At 39.0% G+C, this 24,255-nt stretch overlaps 1 protein-coding gene across 11 annotated transcripts in view; it reads left to right on the top strand.

Moving 5' to 3' along the window:
- FRYL (FRY like transcription coactivator) overlaps window positions 1-24,255 on the top strand; it is a 260,551-nt gene that overhangs the window by 222,526 nt on the left and 13,770 nt on the right. For 9 of the 11 annotated variants that reach the window (XM_069594063.1, XM_069594061.1, XM_069594060.1 and 6 more), the window contains 9 exons: window positions 1,707-1,877; window positions 3,988-4,128; window positions 5,496-5,693; window positions 8,166-8,327; window positions 8,443-8,517; window positions 8,838-9,014; window positions 12,431-12,634; window positions 15,238-15,405; window positions 21,398-21,648. In XM_069594063.1, the coding sequence (XP_069450164.1) occupies window positions 1,707-1,877; window positions 3,988-4,128; window positions 5,496-5,693; window positions 8,166-8,327; window positions 8,443-8,517; window positions 8,838-9,014; window positions 12,431-12,634; window positions 15,238-15,405; window positions 21,398-21,648 (1,547 nt within the window). Of the gene's footprint in view, window positions 1-1,706; window positions 1,878-3,987; window positions 4,129-5,495; window positions 5,694-8,165; window positions 8,328-8,442; window positions 8,518-8,837; window positions 9,015-12,430; window positions 12,635-15,237; window positions 15,958-21,397; window positions 21,649-24,255 lie in introns of all 11 variants that reach the window. The other 2 variants (XR_011257763.1, XR_011257764.1) reach the window with 1 other exon arrangement.

Here is a 24,255-nt window from a genome sequence, read left to right as displayed (position 1 = left end):
CAACTGTTGAGAGTGATTTTCCGTCATTATGTGCTTCCTCATTATGCAAATATCACTGCTGCTGCTGTTTGTGCCCATGGAGAGCACAGCATTTCAAAATGAAGCAATACTTGGAACAAATATTGTCCTTTTTAGCTATTCATTATGGCAAAAATAGCATGCTAAAAAAGTTTTGTTATAAAACATAACTCTTTGTGGCTCATAATTTAACCTGGTAATTCCAGAATTCCAAAATTAAGCTGGTCTTGCTTTACTATAAAATTGCATGGCCTATACTCCAAAGAATGTCTTCCTTTTCAAAAACTAGGTTTTAAAAAATCATTCTTTCAAAAAAATATCCTTTAAGAAGATAAGAATTCTATCAGAATGTCATTCTTCAAGCTAAGATTAAAGAATTCACCTCAAACTAAAAATTTTTGCTGAAGAGTAACAGATTATGAAATTATAAAGTTATATGGTTTTATAAAATAGTGTGAAAAATTACTATATTTTGAAATACAAGTAATTATATCTTGAAATATAAGTGAAATACAAGTTATTTTGAAATATCAACCAACTCTTTCTTTTTTCTTCCTGGTGTCTCTTTTATGAGTAAAAGGCTAATGCATGAAAACAACTGCTTTGAATGATTTTATAAAATAACTTCCAAGGTACTATGTTAAGTTTCTGCAGAGTCTTGCACACCTTCATATCTTGGGCTTATCCAGTGATATTGTCTGCATGATGAATAAGCATAAAAGTCAGTTACAGTCATCTGAAAGTTGAAAATTTATATATATTTTAAAAGGTAATACTCTTGTTTTATCAAATGCTCTAGGCAGTTTGTGAAAATAAGATGGAAGAATAAGGGAGGAAAATGAAAAAAAGGGGAACTAAACTTAAGTCACGGCTATCCTTTCATGATAGCTGAGACTAACATGGCCCTTTTCCAGTTCTTCACTGTTCAGTTATCCTTGGAGGAGGTTAAGGAACATCCTCAGCAGTGGCTCAGGGAACAGACAAGGAAGGTGCATTTGGCCCATTAGATTCTCCCAAACATTTGTGGATTCAGATACTGTAATACCATATCAAGCAAACTCTAAGAAAGTCAGTGTACTTTGTACCAGCCTGTAAATGACTGGCCAAGGACCTTGAGAGCTTTAGCTGAACATTGGAGATGCAGGGCTCAAGCGTTTTATCAGCCCTCCAATTAAGTCCTTTTACTGTATCACACATGTTGAGGCTTCTGCAGCTGACTGCTTTGGTGAGATACCCTAAACACCTTGAGATTAAAGCACTTCTTCTTTGGCACAGCAACTCTGAACCTCCCTGAGGATTTCCTGGTTGAGTCTGCCTATTTAGTTTCTTGTACTTTGAAACTTATATGGATTTTATAAGATAAAACTCTTTTTACAAAATGATATGTAGGATTTACAAAAATGTTTAGGTTTTTACCAAAGACATTTTTCTAGAATATTGGACTGAAAAGAAAGCTGTGTACTTAACACCCATGGAAGTGCTTGGCATATTAACCATCTTTCCATATTATCTAAATCATTCCCTCAAGGATGCCTTGTGCTTTCTCCTTTTCTGTTTAACTTCTGTATTGAGATAAAATGCATTAATGCTTCAACATATATATCTAAATTATTTCATTAAATGAATACATTGAATAAAATTATGTTTAATGTCGTTAAGTAAATGAAATTTTTTTGTCGTTTTTTCAGGTTTGTGCAGAAGAAAAATGCCCAACACTTGTCAACCTGGCTCACATGATGAGCCTGTACAGTACACACACGTACTCCAGAGATTGTTCTAACTGGATCAACGTAGTGTGCAGATACCTGCACGACTCCTTCTCAGACACTACGTTTAGTCTTGTGACTTATCTTGCAGAGGTAAATTTACCCTCATAAAAGGATCTTTCAACTGCTCTGTGACAGAATTTTCAAGAGTGTTTATTTCTAGAGCAGCACTAATACTAATTTTCAAATTTCATTTAAGAATGAATAGAGGTAACATCTTTTTTAAGAGGAAAAAACATATAGGTAATATTGTTCAGGTACAAATGAGGTTTTTTTTTTTTCATTTTCAATGTTTACTTCTTCATTCACTGTCTTTAAGTGGTATAAACTCAAAATAATGTAAACTTCAACTTTATTTAAAGTGGAAAATGGGTTTTTGAATGTATTTCTGCATTCACTGTCTTTAAATAACACAAAACTCAAAATAATATAAACCTCACCTTTATTAAAAATGGAAAATGGGTTTTTTTTCCATGGTCTTGATCCTAGGAAATGGTTATCATTTTTTGTTTCTGTAAATTAGCTCTTGGCTTTGAAATTCTTTCTAGAATAATAGTATAGCATATAAAGCCATTTCTGCTGGGCAAGTATTTATTCTGGTGATATGTTTACCTCCTAATCTAAAATATGATGGGGGGCCAGTAAATAGAATTTAAAACTAGTCCTAGAACAGCATAAAAAGTTAACACAGTTGACCTTGCACAGCACTGGAATTAAGGGTGCTAACTCTCCATACAGTCAGTTTCGAGTATATCTTAGTCAGCTCTACATCCGTGATTCAACCAACTGTGAGTCATGTCCTGCTGTGGTACTGAAAAAAATCTGCATATAAACAGACCCACACAGTTCAAACCCGTATTATTCAAGGGTCGACTGTATTTATTTGTTGAAGAAGTAACTCCATGCCTAGGAAAGTAAGTTACTGAGTAGAGAATACCGGAGACCTTCAAAAGGAAGAAATTCCTAGTCACTAAAAATGTCTGTCAGCAATAAAGTGATATCTTCCTTTTTAGAAAGTTGACCTCTAGAGATTAAACCTAACACACAAAGAGACTTAAATTATTTGTAACTCAATAAGCGTTTAAGTATTGCTTACAGCACTGTATAACTTATCCAAGTCACTGACGGTGCCCATCATAAAGTGCTCAAGATGGTGTGAATTTTTAAGGTATTGGTTTTGATAGGTTTACTCCCATCACCTTTATTTAAGTGAGCTGACAGAGTGAGCTGTCTGCCTGAGAGCTCCCTGACATGAATGAATGTGCATCACTAGGTTTATCTTATACCTGTACCTTTGGGACAAGAGCCAACATAAAGCCAGACCTAAGACCTAAGCTCCTTTGGGTTTAAGTGCCTTAATCCAGCTTTCACTTTTGTGCCACCATAAAGCCCAACACTAACACTTGGAGAAGAAAATGGCAACCCACTCCAGTATTCTTGCCTGGAGAATTGCATGGACAGAGGAGCCTGGTGGGCTACAGTTCATGGGGTTGCAGAGTCAGCCACAACTGAGCACATCATCACAGAGTAACACTAGCTCTCCTGAAGACTGACCTGTGGGGTTCTAAGGTCTGACACTGGCGCAGTAGAGCCTTTTGGGTACACATATGGGCAATATATTTCCAGTCTGTAAAGAGAATGCTTTGCCCCAAATGTTAGTCTTATTAGTATAAGTTATCCTTGTTCTATGATTATTAATGAATCTCAGATTATCACTAACAACAGTTCTAAAATTATTTACATGTATTTAAAATTACACAGATATAATTTTAATTGTCCCACAAACCCTAATAGGAAAATGGTATCACTTTTTATTTTAAAAATCAGGGCTCAGAGAGGTTAAGAAGCTTGTCCAAGATTACATGGGTAGTCATCAGCTGATGGGAATGGCTTGGGAATAGTTAGTTATTCTTTGGTAATGGTGGTAGAGCAGTTTTTAAATAAATGATGTTCAATTAAATTAGTTAAGGGTATGAAAGTAAACACTAAGGTTAAGAAAAAACAATCTACCTAATTCTCCTTTCTGAAGCAAGGACAAGTAACAATAATAGACATTACCTTTTACCTTCATTATTCTCTGGATTTCTGATAATCTGACCATAAACTCTTAGGTTAACTGTATTGTGGTTTTCAACATCAGTAATGTAAATACAATGGAATTTTCTTGAACCTGATTGAAATTTATTTTTAATATTACTTTTAGCTGTTAGAAAAAGGACTGTCTAGTATGCAGCAGTCATTGCTACAGATCATCTACAGTCTTTTGAGTCACATTGACCTCTCCGCTGCCCCAGTAAAGCAGTTTAATCTGGAGATCATAAAGATTATTGGCAAATATGTACAGGTGAGTAGCTACAATTCTTGTGTATAGAAAGTGATCATCTCAAAAACAGTATATAATCATAAAAAATTGGAAACACCTTAAATGTCTTAAGAACAGGGGAAGTGGTTAGTTTATAAACCATGTTTTCAGGAATATTTATGAGATGGGAAAATGTTCTCAATGTGAATGACATAAAGCAGAATCTGAATGGTAGGATTCAACAAGCAAGTACATTTAGGCATTCTTTTACATTTAGAACACAACTACCAGTATAATTTACAGGAACATCCCTGAAGAGGCTTACACATTTTACAGTACCCAGAGCTCCTAATTTTTTCCATAAGAAAAAAAAATGATTTCTATTTAATTTTATTAAAGATAAACTGTTTCTATAGTGATGTGCTTAAATTGTCACAATATCATTTGGACATTTCTATTATCACTAATATTTTGTGCTTTAGATGGCTTCATATCGAGATGCTATTAAAATAAATTGGAAAACTCAGGTCTGCTAAGGATTTTTTCACTTCCTTTTTTTAGTAATATTTTACCTGGTTCAGAACTGTTAACTATGAAACAATATGTATAATAAGTTCAGGTGTGATTTTAGTACCACAAGTAAGAAGAAAAGTCATTTTTTTTACATGATTCTTTTCAGTAGGTGGTAAAAGAGAAATGTTCTAAGTTCTTAATTAGACATTGATTCCTCTCCACCTATACATCTGTCATGTAAATCATTCCTAAATTATACTGGTAGAAATATACAAAATGAAAAGCAGAAAAATAACTCAGAAACATTGCTACCATATATGAGGGGGAAGGCTCACCCTATACAGGTCAGGAATCACTGAGAGGATTGTTTTAGCGCAGCACTTATGCTTATTATTTGGGGCTTGAGTCATTAAGAAATACCTAAATTTTAAAAACATTTTAATATTTTTATGTCTAAGAAATTTTATGCATTAAAAATGGTTTATCACTGAGGCTTAAAACATTTTAAGTTTAGAGTCTTAGGGCCATGTACTTCATTCATCTAGAAAGTTCACATACATACGACCCTTTGGCTTACCCCTACTGCCAGATCACTGTATTAGACTTTCTTAATGAGTAACATTTATAAAGCACTTATTGAGAACAGTGCAAAATATCCTGAGTTGTTAGCATTATTATGCATATAATATCTTATAAATCTAACAGTAGAAATAATAACTTATTTTCTATCCTTGTGTAACTCAGACCCTCAGTTAAGGACCTCAGAGTAAAAATGAATAATTGACAAGGAATTTTTATAGAAATAATATTTTTACTGTCTACAATGTAACTGAGCTTTTGTTCTTAGTTATATATGTATTTGTAACTTATATATGTCTATTAATTTTTGAAACCAGAGTCCTTATTGGAAGGAAGCCCTTAACATCTTAAAACTGGTGGTATCCCGCTCAGCAAGCCTTGTCGTGCCCAACGATATCCCCAAGACCTACGGAGGAGATATGGGCTCTCCTGAGATATCCTTCACTAAAATTTTTAATAATGTCTCTAAGGAGTTGCCTGGGAAGACCTTGGATTTTCATTTTGATATATCTGAGGTAAGATGCTCAGGTATTGGTAAAGGCACTGTATTAGAAATGTTCATTAGTTCATTCTGTCATTAATCAAGCACTGATTGAGCCCATACTCAGCGGGAGATGCTGTGACAGGTGCCCTGAAAACGAGGTGGGCAGGGGGAAAAGGCGTACTCTCAGCACGCCTGTAGCCTCTTGAGGAGATAGGCAAATAAACACAGTGCTTTGGTTGCCAAGTAAGTTCAGAGTTTTATAGGACTACATAGCATGTCCATCTAACTTAATCTGACTAAACGGGAGTGTACATGGAAGTGTGGGCAGGGGAGATTAATCCCAGAAAAAAGCAGCATGTGTGAATGAAGGCTTGTAAGTGTGAGGAAGCATGGTGCTCTGGAAAATTCTATTTAGCATGGCCCACTGTGAACATGTAGCACAGAGGATAGAGTAGTGTGATGAGAGAGAAAGCTGAAGCCATAGGGAGCAGCACAATCATGAGGATATTGCCAGACGAGATGGTTATATCTTGAAGTAGTAGTGGCTTTTCAAGGATTTTTAGCTGGAGTAGAAAATATTAGGATTTGTGTTTTAGGGAGATCAGTCTGGGAACAGGATAGAAAACAGACCAGCAGGAATTGTTTAAGAGGGAAGTTATCAATCAAGTATTTTGCAGGGTAGGGGGAGTTAAGAAAGATAGCAATTGAAAATCTACTCACATTTTAATTGAAAAGGATAATACAGATTTTTTTTTTAATTTGCAGTTTAGTCTTGGTATTTGAGGGCTTCCCTGGTGGCTCAAGATGGTAAAGAGTCTGCCTGCAGTGCAGGAGACCTGGGTTCGATCCTTGAGTCAGAAGTTCCCCTGGAGAAGGGAACGGTGGCTACCCATTCCGGTATTCTTGCCTAGAGAATCCCCACAGACAGAGGAGCCTGGAGGGCTACAGTCTGTTGGCAAAGAGTCAGACATGACTGAGCGACTAAGCACAGCACAGCACTTGGTGTTGAATTTATCTGAAGCTTATTGATTTATGTTTTTTTAAGATATAAAGTATTTTTGTTGCTAGTGTTTTAGTTAATATCACCTGAGAATTCCTAACATGGAGTACACAGCATGGGAATATTATAGAGAAACTAGCTTTGTATTCTTCTCAGTCAGAAATTGATAACGTAACAATTATTTTGTTTGAAGAATAATATGAATCCTCAGAACATTTGATATATATCAGATACTTAATTTCAATTTATTTCATCAAAAATTCCTAAGTACCTGCTATGTGTAGACACTGAAGATATACTAGAGGAACAGCAATGAGTCTTGCTCAGTCTAGGGACTCCCATATAGCAATTGGAGACGGGCAGAGAAACAAATCAACATCATTGAGTAAGTGTCCAAGAGTAATTACCCAGACGTGGTGGTGGCATCAGCGTGGGCCTCCTTGGAAGTGTGGAGGCAGCGTTCAAAGTGCCTCAGGGTTTGCTTGGTGCGTGTTCCATGCAGAGGAGGGGATATGTGTCAACACAAAGGTCCATAAAGGCACCATATCTTGAGAAACAAACTCAGCTTTGATGGAGTGCAAAGTTCAGGAGCGAGTGGTAGAAGTTGAAGCTGGGAACATAAGCAGGAACCAGATCATAAAGGGACTTGGATGACATGCAGATGAGCTTAAAATTATATTCAAGTGCAAATTTGAGACACTTCACAAAGCCAGGTAAGCATCGTTTTGGATTCGTCATGGAATTTTACTGAAATAAATTTTGGAAATGTCATATATTAGATTTGCAATAAGACATGATATGATAGCTTTCACTTTGCAGTTGTTACTTATCTTGAATATTTGCAAAAGCACTTTTAGACACAGACTTAACAATTACATAAAAAACAGACAAAATATTGTGTGTGTTAGTTGCTCAGTCGTGTCCGACTCTGTGCCCCCAGGGACTGTAGCCTGCAAGGCTCCTCTGTCCATGGGATTTCCCAGGCAAGAATACTGGAGTGGGTTGCCATTTCCTTCTCCAGGGGATCTTCCCAACCCAGGGATCAAACCCAGGTCTCCTGCACTGCAGGCAGACTCTATACTGTCTGAGCTACTAGGGAAGTCTGACCAAACCGTTATCCAGCATTAAATCTGAGTGGTGAGATGACAGGTGATTTTGTAAAATCATTTTTGTATCTCTGAGGTTTCAAAGAGGACATATTTTATAATCATGGGGGGAAAGATGTAGACGGTGGTTTTTAAAGACAACAGATCTATTTTTAAAGTAGGAATAAGTTCTCCAACAGTCTCCTCAGAGTCTTGTTTCTGATAAAGTGAAATCTTACTATTAAAAAAAAAGTATCATTGTTACTTTTGATTTTTGTAGTATCTGCCTTTGCTAAGTAATCTTTCTCCTTATGATTTTTTTTTTGATTGTTTGTAAAAAAATGTCATCACAGATACACTATTAACCCACTTATGTTGAACTGTGTGAGTGAAACACTGGCAATTTATTTCTTTGTAGACACCAATTATTGGAAATAAATATGGTGATCAGCACAGCGCAGCTGGTAGGAATGGGAAGCCCAAAGTGATCGCAGTGACGAGAAGCACTTCCTCCACTTCTTCCGGTTCTAACTCTAATGCCTTGGTGCCTGTTAGTTGGAAGAGGCCACAGTTATCACAGGTGCATAAAAGTTCATAGAACAGACGAATCAATTTTATGGTATGTGTGAGAACTTGAGAATTTGCCTTATTTTCATCAGTAATCTTAACGTTTGCATTTTTTTCTTTCTCTGCAGCGAAGAACAAGAGAAAAGCTAATGAATGTGCTTTCTCTCTGTGGTCCAGAGTCTGGCCTTCCAAAGAATCCATCGGTGAGTCATCATGAAAACCTGTGTAAGGGTTTTGAAAAATCTTAGAAGTGTTAGTCCATGAAGAAACAGAAACTACTGTGTCTCCTTGTTTGTCTCTTCTTAACGGTGTTGACTAAGAATGAGAAAATTGTCACTTGCCTTTGTGACACTTGGCCACTGTGCTAATTCAGTATTCACACAGTTAGACATTTGCCCAGATTAAAACTCTGAGCTCACTGACAGAAGAGGCCTGCAGTGGCTCCTAGGGCTCTGATGTCCCATATTCAGAGTGACAGAGCTAATGGACGGCCTGTTTTGTTTTGTTTTTGGCTGGGCGTCAGGTTGTATTTTCTTCTAACGAGGATTTGGAAGTTGGTGACCAACAAACTAGCCTCATTTCTGCAACAGACGACATAATTCAAGAGGAAGAAGTAGCTGTGGAAGATAATAGCAGTGAACAACAGTTTGGCGTATTTAAGGATTTTGACTTTTTAGATGTTGAGTTGGAAGATGCAGAGGTAAGGATATGGGCTTTCATAATATTTATAGAATAGCTACAGCTACATGAGAATAAAGGATTTAACCACAGGATTAAATAAGGATATAATCTATCCTTGTTCGGGGCAGTGTAACGTCGAAAGGTACAAATCTAAGTTGGGAACTAAAGGTGATTAGTACAGTTAGTCAGTAGCAGAATAAATCTGAAATAAAAAGAACATCTAATTTTTCCATCTTTATCTTTCAAAATATAGAGTAAAAATGGATTTTTTTCAAAAGCATTTTTTAATTGAGGGCGTGCTTAGACTTAAGTGTTTGCATAAGCCACACAAATTAATGTGCAGCAGAAGAGTAAAAGTTTCGTTTAAATCTATCAGACAACTTTGAAAAGGGTGGCCCTGAAACCAGATTGACGATTAAGGTGGCTTTGGCGCTCTCAAACACTTTCCTGTGACTGAGATTCTACCCAGGACATTACCCACCACGTTCTTCTTCAGGGTGGAGCCAGCTCTCTCAAATGCCTCATTTCGTTCAATACCAAGGACTTGCTCCTTAAAACTGATTCAGTTTAGAGAAAATTGATAGCTGTGTCAGTTTAGATGCTTCCTAAATGGAAAGTCCAACTCAAAAGGTGAATTTACTTCCTTACAGAACTGGGCTAGCCTAGAGTCAGAGCGTATTAGGCAAAGCTCAGTGGAGTTCCTGGCTGTTTCTTTGCATTCTCTAAGCTCTGCCTTTCTCTGCAAGTCGGCTTCACCTCATGTGATCTTGGTTATGTCCATACATGGCAGTGTTCAGAGAAAGTGAGGGTCACTTCCATAAAGGCTCTCAGGAAAGTGAAGAAGTTAACTCTCCTAAGGTTTTCAGCACACTTCTTGTCACACCTCATTTGGCCCAAACTGAGACATTTGCCAATCTCTTTAAAAAAATCAATGAGCAGTAGGCTTGCCCATCACCCTGGTTGTGTCAGGCTGTTCGGGACCTATTCCCATAGCTGACATTAGTCCCATAAGCCACAAACTCCTAAATCTGAAACGTGTACATCAAACAGATCACAGAAATGTTCCTCCTAAAATTGTTATAAATGTCTGTCTTCAAGAGCTCCAAATGCCTTACTGTCAAGTATCCACACCATGTCATGCTACACCTCTGTCCAAGGATGTTCAAGTCACTCGTATAACTCAAGAGCATCCATCAGTCCTCTTTGAAGGGATGTTTCCTTTGACTCAAATAGGTGAGGTGGAGGAGTGAACTGTACGGCTTCCACCACGTTACACCATTACTTTTGATAGGAAACCAGTGTATGGAGGTCTTCCTGTATGCTTCAGCTACTACCACTCCCCTCCTCTCCCCTGCCACCCCGAGGATGTGAGGATATGACTACGGTGCCTCAGGGTCCAGCAGATGCCCTCACACTCGCTCAGGGGTGGCCACTGTTCACCACGTACGTATTCCCAGACGCAGCTGGACAGGTTCTCGGAGCCCAGGAACACATGTTATTCAGTGTCATAGGGCAGTGGATTTTAGCCTTTTTTAAAAAACTATAGCCATTGCTAATACATCACATATCACATCTCAGTAGACACACCTTTAAAAGTTTAAAGAATATGCACCCTTACTCTATGTACACTAATATTTTCTATTCAATTTTTTTTTTTTTTTCAAAAAGAGCAGGTCATCACCCTCCAAAACTGCTGTCACTCCCACAGTTTAAAAAACATCGAAAGTTATAGGAACTAGGAAAAACCTACACAATTAAGCAAGGAAGTATGATTGGTTCAAGGGACCTGCTGCCCTACCTCGCAGGCATAAGCCAGTTCTAAAGTCTTTTGCAGTTATTTGCTTTTTTCAGTTCAGAATTTAGAAGCTCTAAAGGTAGGCTGTTGACATTTTTGTAATGGTCAGGTTCTTTCTTTTTGTTGACCTTTTTTTTTTTTTTAAAGATCATTATAATTGCTTTCAAGTTTATCTAGTACTCTGAAATGTTCCTAGTAATAAATATGGCTTTTGAATAGAACCCTAGAATGAATTAAAAATGCTTTTGTCTTTTATTTAAGTCACAGTAATTTGAGGTGATATTAACTTAGGTCTCATAATTAGGCCAGATCAAATGATAAGAGATTTTCTAAAAACCTAGTCTTGCTTTGAACATGGTAAGAGTAAATACTTTGCTACAAAATAAACTTAACTGCTAATGAAACTTCTAAAATATTCCCCAGCCTTGAAAGCCCACAGCATGTATTCATTCATTCACTAAATGCATATTGAGGGCTGTTGCCACAGCCCTGGTTTTGTTATCACTTTTGCACAGTTGATTTCCATTGTATGTTTCATTTGAAATGAGTATTCCTCTGCTTTATTTAAGAAAAAAAGATCTGAAAACCTCTATCCTTGACAATCCCTCTTGATAAACGAAGACACATAAGTCAGATTTTGTTAGCCAACTCACTGTAATTTGTCATTAGAGCTTAAGAAAGAGTATAAGAATTATATCCTTATCAAAGGAGGATCAGCTTGGAATAACAGAAACATAACTTAGATAAATCCATAAGTGGGGCAAAGCAGAAACTTGCTTATTTCCTATTGACCTTTTGAAGTTGACCTAGGTTATGTTTTGATAACTATGATCTTGATTTTAAACTCCTCTTTAGCAAAAAATTACCACTGGATTTAGCTAGAACCATGCTACAGTCTAAAATAATTGTTGAACCTGTATGTTGTCAACTGAATGTGGGTATTTTAAGTCGGTTTTGCATTGTATCCAGTATTAACTCTATGTAAATTTTAAAGATTTTCTGAAGTTTGTGTTGCCAGAGTGTATCATAGAAATGTTGTTTTAAGTGTCTGTCTCTTTTTCCACGATATATTCTGCATAAAAAAATAATGTGAATCACGTGTTGACTTCCTGCACAAAGCTTCATCCAGAGCTTGAATCAGTCTTTGGGTTTGAGAAATCACCAAGCATTTTTTCCCCACGAGTGTAGTGTATATTTACACGTGTGTCTTCGTTCTTTCTAATTCTGTGTGTTTTCCTTTTTGCTATCCAGGAGCTGCAGGTAAGTTGCAGCCTGGCGTTCTGGATTATTTATTTGTTGTCATCTGTGAATGTGTTTGTCTTCTTTGTGGTCTCATTTGTGTTTGTGTATTAGAGTAGAAATGGCCTAGGTAGTTGATTTAGTTGGTCCCCACTAGATAGAAAGTCAAGAGAATCCTATTCAGTTAAAACAGGTCATTGACCACATACTTTGATCTCTTTAAATATTTTAATATTGAGTGATGTTTTAAAAGTTTCAAAAAATTGAAGGGCTGATTGAATCTCTGCTTATGACGATACACTGAGTATTTTTCATCTGGGTATATGTTCTCCTAGTGTATTACCTTCCCTATATTGATAAGCTTGTGTTTGAGTCTTAGGAATGACGCCTTGCTTTTCCAGGGTGAGAGTATGGACAACTTCAACTGGGGAGTCCGCAGGCGCTCACTGGACAGCATTGACAAAGGGGACACGCCGTCCCTCCAGGAGTACCAGTGCTCCAGCAGCACCCCCAGCCTGAACCTGACAAACCAGGAGGACACAGACGAGTCCTCGGAAGAGGAAGCGGCGCTCACGGCAAGCCAGATACTCTCACGCACGCAGATGGTACACTTAGCTTTTTGTACAGTGACAGCTGGTCTCCTCTTTGTCTTCACTTCCCACTTAGTAATTACCATTGCTCGATATTCTGATTTTCATATCACTGTGGGTAAAATGCACATGCTGAAATGAAAACACAACGCTGTAGCAGCAATGGAGTGTTCCATTATTCATGATGGAACTAAACATTTGATCTGTGCACCCCTTGGGCTTTCCAAGTGGCACAGTGGTAAAAGAATCCACCTGCCAGTGCAGGAGATGCAAGAGACTCGGGTTTGACCCCCAGGTCGGGAAGAACTCCTGGAGGGGGCAGTGGCAACCCACTCCAGTATTCTGGCCTGGAACATTCCATGGACAGAGGAGCCTGGTGGGCTGTAGACTATGGGGTCACAGAGTCAGACACGATTGAGCACAGACAGCACCTCTGAGCTGATGAGACATATTTTCTGTTGCTTCTCTCCTAGTCACAGTGAGCTATGCTGGGCACTTTTCGAGGCCTTCACCCTGAATGATACATTTTGGTATCAGTGCAAACACCAGCACTGCTTAATTCTCCACCTGCTTTTCTTTCCTTGTCAGTGTGGAAAGAGAGAGCACAACTTTGCTCCCTTTGCAAGATCAAGTCAGTTATATGGAGGTTCTGACTTAGATTCCAAGGGTGAGTGGCAGAGATTCACAGAGAGAGAGAGACAAGAAAATGAAGGCTATAAGCATGGTCTGTCTATTCCGAATATTGAGTGAGGGGAATGCTGAACTTGCAGTGGCAGTAGGTTGGAACTTGAAGATGGCAGAACAAGGAGAGAGCAAGGGTGTGGATTAGCCACCGTGGCCCATGTGATGAGGAATCAGCTGGTGAAGACCAGGTGCAGCCACAGTTACAGTGCTCTTATGTGAGGGCCTTTTTTCACGCCCCTGTTGAATTTGGCCCACTTGCACACACTCAGTCTGCTGGTAAAGTGCTGGTAGTGCTGCTGAATGGCCAGGCTGAGCTGGGCTTTAGACAACGCGTGCAGTTGTCAGTTTGTGGCAGGCTTCTTGTCACCTGTCCTGTTTTGGCATCTCACCATCATGCCAGTATGTCTTTCCCTAATTCCCTGTCATGTATTAAGTGATAAGCTGTTGCTGACACAGTAGCAGTAGTTACCACTTGCTGAGCTTTGGAGATACACCAGGCCCTGGTCACGGTGTTTTACGTGGATTAGTCACTACCTCTCCCCTCAACTACACGAGGTAGGCACAGTGATTGCAGCTCTGTAGACTAAGTGACTTGTCCCAGGACACACAGCCTGTAAGTGCATTTGCGCAGGGCAGTCTGGATGCCACCTAAGGCTTGCTCCTACCCAGGACTGTGTGCATTTAAAGGAACGGTGAGTTGCTGGCAGCAGTGACTCACTGAACGGGGGTCAGACCGGAGGCTCAGAGACTAGCATTGTGCCACCAAACCGCTGTGTAACTGTGGTCATTACCTATCTTTACCTATCCTTTAAAACAGGACTCCTGGCAGCACCTGCCTCGGGGGGATTTCATGGGGAAGTCAGTATAGTAAGTGCTGAACAAAGTGTAGCTTCCATGAGAGCCTTGGGGCAGAACTGTCTCTTCATAAGGCCGACCCTAGTCATAGCGGTATGCATGCACGCCAAGTCACTTCAGTCATGTCCGACTCTTTGCAATCACATGGACTGTCGCCCGCCTGGCTCCTCTGTCCATGGGATTCTCCAGGCAAGAATACTGGACTGGGTTGCCATGCCCTTCTCCAGGGGATCTTTCTGACCCAGGGATAGAACCTGCATCTCTTATGTCTCCTGCACTGGCAGGCATGTTCCTTACTGGCAGCACTGGGAAGCCCTGTTATAGTGGTAGTAAAATTGAAAAAGAATTTGAAGCTACTTCCTCCTCATAGGGGGAAAAAATTAGCTTCTGCTTTTATCTACTCGAAATCATGAGCTTGATTTTTCTTATGTTAAATATTGATCCATGAAAAATGTATAGCCCTGCTTAAAAGAAGAAAAATTGTAGTGTTTTCTTTGTTCTAATTGATTACTGCTAGTTTTCAAAGAACATAAACCCACTAATGCCTGCCTGCCATTTCAGCTTCATTGTCCTAACTCTTTGTCTTATTGAAGTTCTGTGGTATTGATTTGTGCCTCAGTAAGTTAATGGCCAGTTCATTCTTAAGCACCTGCCTCCAGTTAACACTGCTTCTTGAGAATCCACTGAGTGCTTGGTGCCAAAGCCAAGGGAGGCAAAAAAAGCCCCTGCATTCGCGAATCCTTAGGCCAGCTGAAAACGTAAGACATTACCATAAAAATAAGAATTTTAGATGAAGATTAACATAGTCACATAGAGAGCTCTTCCATTTTGGTGGTTTCTATTCAGCAAAATTTAATCCGTGTTAATGGTGACTTCATTTCTACTGATGAACTAGCTGCCTGCATTAATCGCACCAGTTCTGATACAGACTGAAATAAGGGGGAAAGGTGGTCTTAGGAAGTCAAAGAAGCTCTTTATAACTATGGCCTCAGAATATCTTATGACACAGGTTTCTTGTAGCCTTAGTGACCATCGCCAACTCCTAAATAAGTTTCCTTATTTTACTGTCTCTCCTTCAGTTAAATAACGATTCTGCTGCAGACGAAACCCTGCAGGACCATTCTGATTTACTTCTTCAGTCTCAAGATTCCACTGGCAGCCTCTCCACAGAAGAAGTTCTGCAAATCAGAGATGAGACCCCCAGTTTGGAAGCTTCTCTAGATAAGGCTAACAGCCAGCTGCCTGAGGTGGGGAGTCACGGGGGCTGGTGCATGGCCAATCTGGGCTCTTTTTAGCAATCTGTGATACCCCTTGCTTTTCTTTCAAAGGAGTTTTCATCTGATATGCTAATTATTTGATTTGTTTGCAGTATTTCTAACCTGTTGGTTAAGTGATTTAGTCCAAGTGCAATAGTCAAATCTGATCACTGAAGAAAAAGAAAGTGATGGATTAAGGAAATGACCTACAGGTTAAAAATAACCCTAAGTGTTTTTAATGAGCATCTCCTGCTGCAGAAGTGATTAGGTTAATATACCGGCGCTTCTCCGGGGATGGGAGCATCTTCTCGGGTGCTGAAGGACCGCTTTTGTTTTTTTCTTCTCTTTTTGCTTTGTATTTGGGTTTGGTTTTTTTTTTTTTTTTTGTGATTGGTGCTGTAATTGGGATGAAAACCTCAGGCCAGCTGTGTTAGCCATTGGTTAAATGAAACCTTTTAGAAAGACTGTGAAACTACCAGTGTTATGTTTTTTGGAAAGGCCTGTGAGAAGTAAGCCAGATTCCAAGCTAATGACCAAAAATAAGTGAGTATTCGTTTTCTTAGTTGCCTTTTTAAGACTACTGTAGATATCTCTTTAAAAAACTGTAATTGCTATATGTGCTGTTGTGCCCTGGTATCAGGAAAATACTACACTTTTTTTCAGTGTCAACCAAATTAATATAGTTATCAGAGCAAGACCAGTCTAATTATTAGATCTTATTGTCTGAGTAAGGAGAAATCTCATGTTCTTATTACGCCAACAGTGTATCATACATCTTTACAGTAAGCAGATGTATTTTGAAATGAAGGCTTTTGGGGGGTAGCTTTTTTAAATGTTCATATGACTATGGCTGAAGCTTAGATAACTCAACAAATATTCATTGAGATTTACTAGATGCTGGGCATTCCATTAGGTGCTGAAAATATGAGTAAAGCATGACCTTGTCTTCAGAGTGTCCACTGGCTATTAAGGGAGACAGAAGGTTTTTAAAAAAAAAAGCACTGCAGGTCAGTATGAGAAACTCAGAAATAGACATGCTCAAGGCTTTGTGAAAACTCAGAGTGAGAACCAATCAGCTGTGCATTAGGGGTTACGTGGTGAAGAACAGGCTTTGTGACATTTGAGACACTGCAGGCAGAGGGACATGGCATAGAAAGACTCAGCCATGTGAAATAACATGGAATGTGCAGGCAACAGCAGGAATCACTCTAGAGAAGGGGAAGAGCAACAGCGGCAGGAGGAAAGATGGATGGATCTAAGACACGCTGGGTTCCACTAAGGGCGAGCTTTATTTGAAACGATAGGAAGTCATAAATCTTCATTCTTTCCAAAGATGCCAATTATATGCCAAGCCCTGTCCCAGATACCTGGGTGGGAATACCCAGGGCACCCAAGCACTCAGTCATTTAAGCATATTTGTTTACTGAGCCCTGCCATGTGCCAGGCTCTGTCCTAGCCCTGGGCACACAGTGCTGTGTGGAACAGACAAAGTCTTCTGGTTTATGGAGCTTCATTTGAGCAGGAGAGACATAGTAAACAGGTAAAAACATAAAATATCAATGATATATCAGAAAGTGATCCCTTTTCTACCCATATTAAGAAAATCTAACGAGAATACGGACTTGGTGAGGGAGACACTTAGATAGGGTAGCATCTGGTGGAAACAAGTGATGAGAAGGAGCCAGTCATTGTAAGTGTGGAGGAAGGGAGTTCAGGGCCCAGGAAACAGGAGTGGAAAAGGCCCCCAGGTATCTGAAGAGCTAAAATGTCAGCCTGTGGGGCTGGAGTGCAGGGGACCTGAGAGAGTGGCACTGGGAAAGAAGAGCTGGAGGGGGCCAGGTGCTCACAAGGGTGATCGTAGAGGCCACACAGCGGGCAACAACTAGAAGATTATAAGCCCAAAGGGCATAATCTGATCGTGTCTATTTTTTTCAGTCTCGGCTTTTTTGTGGAAAAGTGAAAGTCTGTTCTCGTACCTGTTCCTCCTCCATGGAGCTTGCAGTCTGTCATCGGGCAAGGTTACAGTTTGACCGGTGTTTTAGTCTCTTACAGAGGTGTGGAGGGAGGGCTGGAGAAGGCTGAGATGAAGAGACACACCAGAAGCATATTAGGAGGAGATAAGGGGCCTTAAGTGACAGAGTGCGTGGACAGGAAGGTGTTTATGAAGGGAGCAGACTTCAGAACTGCACCTGAATTAGACTGTATTCCTCTCAGTATGGGAAGGCTGTCCCGTGAGCGTTAGCTACTCATTGATCATCTGAGCTGTTGTGTCCAGGGTAGCTCATAGCATGTTATAAGTCAGCAGACATTCTCATCAGAAACAATGGAAAACAGCTTTTTAACAGAAGCAGTATGGTTAATGGTCCTGTGTTTTAACTATATAAATAGTTAACAAACAGGAAAATCTTTCCGTTTTGGTTACTAAAATAGCTGTATTCATAGTAAGTAAGTAAGCTACCTCCTGGAAGTCATTCATATTGATTGGAAATGAATTGGAAATTCATATGTATTCCCATACATACTGGAAATTGTGTTATTTCAGATGAGTCATTCATTTATCCAACAGTATCTAATGGGCCTACTTCCAACACACTACCAAGTTCCCAAGGACACTTTTTTTTAAATGAAGGAAAAACACTTTTTAAATTTACTATGTTTTTTCCTTTTACAATAGTGTGTTCCCTTATCACTATAAACTTTGTAACACTGACAGAGGAGAATGGGGATATTTTTTGAAACATACTATTTCATTTAAAAATAATTCTGTTGACATAAAAATTCACCAGAAGAACAGTTGTCCACAAAAGAATGATTCAGGTTTGTGTCTGTTGGATATGTTGGCCTAGTTTATTTTTCCTGGTGTGACAAATAGTGTCATGTAACCCAAAATTGCCCCTTTAAAGAAAGTATAAAAGCACTAATAAATAAAACCATAACCCTATTATATAAAGTTATATATGAGTTACAGATGCTATACATATCGCTATAAAGCAATTTCTTAAGATGAGGAAAGCAGTTAACTTCACTGGATGAAATATTTTATGAACTAAAAAAAAAAATCCCTAGAAATGTTTATTTGAATTTCTGCCCTTGAATTGTGTAATATTAGGATGCCATAATAAGCTAAAGCATTCTACCTCAAGACAGAAAACTTAGAGCTCAGGTTGCCCGCCTGTAATATGGGAGACCCAGGTTCGATCCCCAGGTTGGGAGGATCCCTGGAGAAGGGAATGGCCACCCACTCCAATATTCTTACTTGGCTAATTCCTTCTAGAAGGGATTATATCCTTGTGTTTATCAGAAGAACCTCCACAGAGGGATTTCTTCTAGTATTTATAGTAGTTTAGATACCAATTCATGCATGCCAGAAATTATTCCTTATACAAAATGAAACTTTGAAAGTGTGTTTGTGTGTGTGGGGCAGAGAGACAGAGAAGGAGTCACTGTGCAATAAGGTAATGTTCAAGAAAATTTGATTCTCAGCATTTACATATAATAGTGGAATTCATTCCATTAGCCAAAAAGTTCTCTCTTCATGAAACCTAGGAGTTACTAGAGAATTTCAGCATACATTATAATTTTAGATGAAACATGTATTTTCAAATTATGATTCAAGAACAAATAACAATAAAATACAGGTATGCACTAATGAAAAGTAATGGCATTAAACCAAGAAATTTGGTGCATCATTTCAGTATGATATGTTCAAACTGATGCCCAACGAAAAATTAATACAAATAAAAATTCTAGGTGTAGCAGTGTCTCTGGCACTATTACAGTATCTTTCCAAGTAACTAATTCTTAGTTTAATGGCCAAATCTTTAAGAAAAAAATTCAGATGGAAACCTTAAATAGAGTGTATTGAATATAAACTATTGCAGCAAATAAGGAATGATTAGACCATATTATTTATAAAGTACCATCCTGTGAAGACTCAGAGTTTGTACTTTCTCTGCATAACTATTCCAGACCAGGTGTTTCCTTAGTACACTTCATGCAGGTCCTTTTCCCATCTGTCTTAGCTTTGGCTGCTGTAACAAAAATACCATCACCTGGGGTGGGAGGGGCTTATCAACAATAGAAATGCATTTCCCACAGTTCTGGAGGCCAGAAACTCCAAGATCAAGGTGCCAGCCAACTGCTGTCTGGTGCAGGCTCTCTTCCTGGGAGCTCTTCTTGCTTTGTTCTGACATGGTGGGAAAGAACAAAATAGCTCTTTATCCTCTTCTTTTAAGGGCCTGATCTCATTCATGAGAGTTCTACCCTCATGACCTAATCACCTCCCAAGGTCCCCACTTCTGATACCACCCCACTGGGGCTTAGGGTTTCTGCATATGAATTTTGAGGGGATTGGAGCTTAGGGTTTCTGCATATGAGTTTTGAGGGGATTGGGGTTAGGGTTTCTGCATATGAATTTTGAGGGGACAGAAACATTCATTGCACTATTGCTACCCCATCTTTGTCATACCTTACACTTACCATACTCTACTGTATATTATTGTGGTTTGCATAATTAGCCCCATGTTAGTTTGCATACTAATTGTAGTTAGTTATTAATTTATCCCAGAACACTCAGCCCAGAATCCTTCATGTTATACATGAATTTACAGGTGAGTAAATTAAGACCCGGCCTTCCCTAGTGGCTCAATGGTAAAGAATCCACCTGTAATACAGGAGATGCGAAGAGATGGGTTCAATCCCTGGGTCAGGAAGATCCCCTGGAGGAGGAAACGGCAACCCACTCCAGTAGCCTGAAGAATCCCATGGACAGAGAGGCCTAGAGGGCCACCGTCTATGGGGTCGAAAAAGAGTCAGACACGACTGGGTGACTAAATAACAAAACTAAGGCCCAGGCTGGTCTAAGATCAGGGGCACTGGATTTCACTTACTTTTCATAATTTGGAAGGGAAAATTCTATTTTCATCTGTGACAAAGAGGTGAGCAACTGCTGTTTGACTCAATAGTAACCTTAGGTCTAAGTCCTGAAAGAAACTGAAAGACCGTTAGTGCTTATTTTCAAACTGATTGAACCAGTGTCCATGTGAATTAAAACTGGTGCTGATACGTCATGATCTACACCCTGGAAGTATTTTTATTTTTCAGTAGTGGTAGCTCGTTTACTCAGCCAACACCTGTTGAACTTTTACTCCATGCCAGGCACATGTATCAACATTATTTCAATAACGTTACAATGGATAGGGGAAAAAATGCCACAACATGCTTTCCGTTATCATTTCCCTCATTGATAAGTGAGTTTATAGTTCATTTAATTCTCAAGAGTACAACAGTCTAAAATTTTCCAGCACTTTTGAACTCTTAACTCAGTGGTGAAGATGTCTCAGTACTCAAATCTAAATAAATTATTATAATCTTATTACCTGAAAGCAAACCATACATCCCAGGTATTCAGCTCAGTTATACCAGTCGGGCTGCCCTCGTCGTTTCAGTTCAACAGCGTCCTGACTGGTCAAGACCTGTTTGTGATTCACAGGTAGCCCTGCAGAACCAATGGGTTAAGCATTTTGAATTACCTCCCCTTCTTATATCTAGAATTCACTGGAGAATAAGTTCTAGCATAATGAAAGAAATGACATTTCCATAAGAGAGAATTTATAGTAGTAATATAAAGCTCTACCTATGGAGAATTAGAATATGCGGGAGAGAAGATATTTCCCCAAAGGATATATTTCTAAGTAAACAGCTGAGTCCTATTGAAAAAAGATCTTCTGTGTGGCAGTCAGTGATACACTTTAATTTCAAAGGGTTTTAAACTGGAAACTATTAAAAAAAAAAGAAGAAAAGAACAATTTTATGTGATCAGAGTCCAAAAACTCCCAAAATCAAACTGTGTAAATGAAGACTGCCTTATAAAATAAATGTAGATGGATGGCAACAGTCATTTATTCTGTGTTGGTAAAATTTGCTTTTTAATGTTTTAAAAGTTTGTAAAAAAAAAAAAAAACAAAAAACGATTGTTTTTCAGGATACAAGTTCAATATTAAAGGAGGAACAGGTTCTTACCGCCTTTGAAGATGATGGGTCATATATTATTCAAGAACAGCAGGACTCTCTCGTGTGTCAAGGGATTCTGGATCTAGAGGAGACGGACCTGCCGGAGCCTCCAGGTCCTGAGAGCTACCCCGGGTCGGTCTGTGAAGAAGACGTCACCTTAGCTCTGAAGGAACTAGATGAGCGATGCGAGGAGGAGGAAGCAGACTTCTCGGGGCTGTCTAGGTGAGAGTACAGCGCCACAGACACGGCGATGAGGTGATGCTCCTGCCCTGTCCCCTCCCGAACACGACCCTCTGTTCCAGTAAACTGACTTTCATTTCTGTGTACATTTTAAAGGTAAAAATGAGTTCCTGCCATGGTTTTACTCTCTGTTACTGCCGTTCTCTTAAAGAGAAACAAATAGGCCATTCTCAGAGCATTTAGAAGTACATTTGGTCTACATTTAGAAGTACACCAAACACCTATTTGGGCAGAATGCCTAGTGGCCGAGTGCTGAAACCCATATTGGGCCATGGGTGGAGCCAGGTATCAAAATTATGGAAGGAACTTCTGTGATACCAAAACAAATCTGAAATATATTCCAAAAATCATAGTCTTATTACTAATAGTTATAAAGTTTGACTTATATAATGGGCAGAAGTATCATTTCTTAGTACTGTCAAATGTTAGAGTGCTCTTCTTAAATGTTTATGCATCATACATTCAAAATTACCACGAAGTATGAAGAAATCTCACACAGGACTTTTTTCTACTCACGGGCTGACGAATTGTGAAAGTTTCTCAGTCATGTCCGACTCTTTGTGACCATATGGATTATAAAGTCCATGGAATTCTCCAGGCCAGAATACTGAAGTGGGTAGCCTTTCCCTTTTCCAGGGCATCGTCCCAACCCAGGGATCAAACCCAGGTCTCCCACATTACAGGTGGATTCTGTACCAGACAGAATTGAATGATCAATTATTACATAAAGTTCTTAAAGGAAATTCTGGTGGCTTATGTCACTTAAACACAAAATAGTCCTTCAGTGATGAGAATTATGATATAATCTATTATCTAATGTTTTGTTTTTATATTTTTTAATTTTATAAATACTTGTGGCTCAAAATAATGTTCTTTATAAAGGCATCTAATTTTAATGCATTATCTATCAGTGTATCTATTTCCCTATTCAACAGTTTGAAGCTCATATAAAATTTAATATTTAATGATCAAGTATATCAGAATTTTACTCCTACAATGAACGCTGTTTTATTTATACTCCAAGTGATTACAGTGTTTTAACATATACAGCACCTAAGGAGGTGTTTCATTCTCAGTATGTCTAGAATGCTCACCTGTACTTGAAAGTGTACACTCAGATATTAACAAGGGATCCTGGTGACACATGTTGTTCAGGTCACTGACTTGGCTGTGACGTATGCACACACTCATTGATCACACACAAATTCAGAGAAGGCAGGAATGACGCAGGAATGATGCTCAGATATCTGGCTTTCTACACGGCTGCAGACAGGAGAGCTGGCTTTGGCCAAGTACTAACGATGAAACAATAGGTAGAACATCCTTAGTAAATACAGAGCTGTATCTGCTCAGGGTTACAGGATACATTTTCTTAAAATCAATCACCATAGTGACATCTTAAAAATTAAACTTTCTGAGGTAGAATTTAAGTTTTCACTTCAAATGTCTGCTTCCTTTTGACCTTTTCACCCCAATCTTTTCAGATCCCTCTCTTCTATATGAATTGCTCCGCAATTTCTGAATGGTCTTGTGGAGGCCTGTAATGTGAAATAGACAATTTTAAGACCTTGAGTGACACATTTCTTTATGGAGTCTGACTCCAAACACTTCTTCAAGACCCAGGGTCACACGTTTCTTTATGGGATGCTCAACCCAAATACCATATATCCCTCCCTTTTTTTTCATTGTCTTATATTTGTGTGTATATATTATCTGACTGTGGGGATTATAGATTCCTCAAAAAAAAAAAAAAAAAGGCCAGATCTTCTATTTCTTTGAGTCAGATCTGTTACTGCCACACTGCTAGGCACATAGCATGCCTCATGGCTTTATAATACTGGGTTTGGTCCCATAGAACTGGCCTCAAATTCTGGCTCTGTCATTTCCTACCCAGCATCCTAAGCACATCATTTAACCTCACTGAACTTTTTGTCCTTCACTGGTAAAAATCAGGATAATAATAGTACTTAACTGTCATAGAGTTTCTGTGAAGATTGAATGAAAACAGCCCATGTAAGGCACTTAATATATAGCCCTTGACACAAAAGTACATGACAGAAAAAAAAATATCATGATTGCCAGTTTGGGCCTGTTCAAATAAAAAGCCTCTGAAATTGACCATTTAAAATGAAGTCATTCTAGTCTGTATTAGTCATAGAAGTTACTGAAATTATTCCATAGCCCTGGCATATTAAAGTATTGCTCAATCACTTCAGACATGTCTGACTCTTTGCAACCCCATGGAATGCAGCCCGCCAGGCTCCCCTATCCATGGGAGTCTTCAAGCAAGAATATTGGACTGTGTTGCTACACCCTCCTCCAGGGGATCTTCCTGACCCAGGGATTGAACCCACGTCTTCTGCATCTCCTGCATTTCAGGTGGATTCTTTACCCACTGAGCCACCTGGGAAGCCCCATTGTAGGATTAAGTTGTTTTAAGGTGGTTGTGTGAAATTAGATTTCTAAATCCAAAGATGCTAGGAAAGAACAAGATGCTAGAAAGAACAGGATGAGAATCTGCTTATTCACGCCTGCTCACAAAATTTAGGTGGTTGCCCATTTTCTGAATCAGTATGTGTACATATGTAA

This window comes from Ovis canadensis, chromosome 6 (assembly GCF_042477335.2).
Source record: "Ovis canadensis isolate MfBH-ARS-UI-01 breed Bighorn chromosome 6, ARS-UI_OviCan_v2, whole genome shotgun sequence".
NCBI classification, from domain to species: Eukaryota; Metazoa; Chordata; class Mammalia; order Artiodactyla; family Bovidae; genus Ovis; species Ovis canadensis.
The sequence above is the reverse complement of the archived record's forward strand: the minus strand, read 5'-3'. Positions and strand labels throughout refer to the sequence as shown.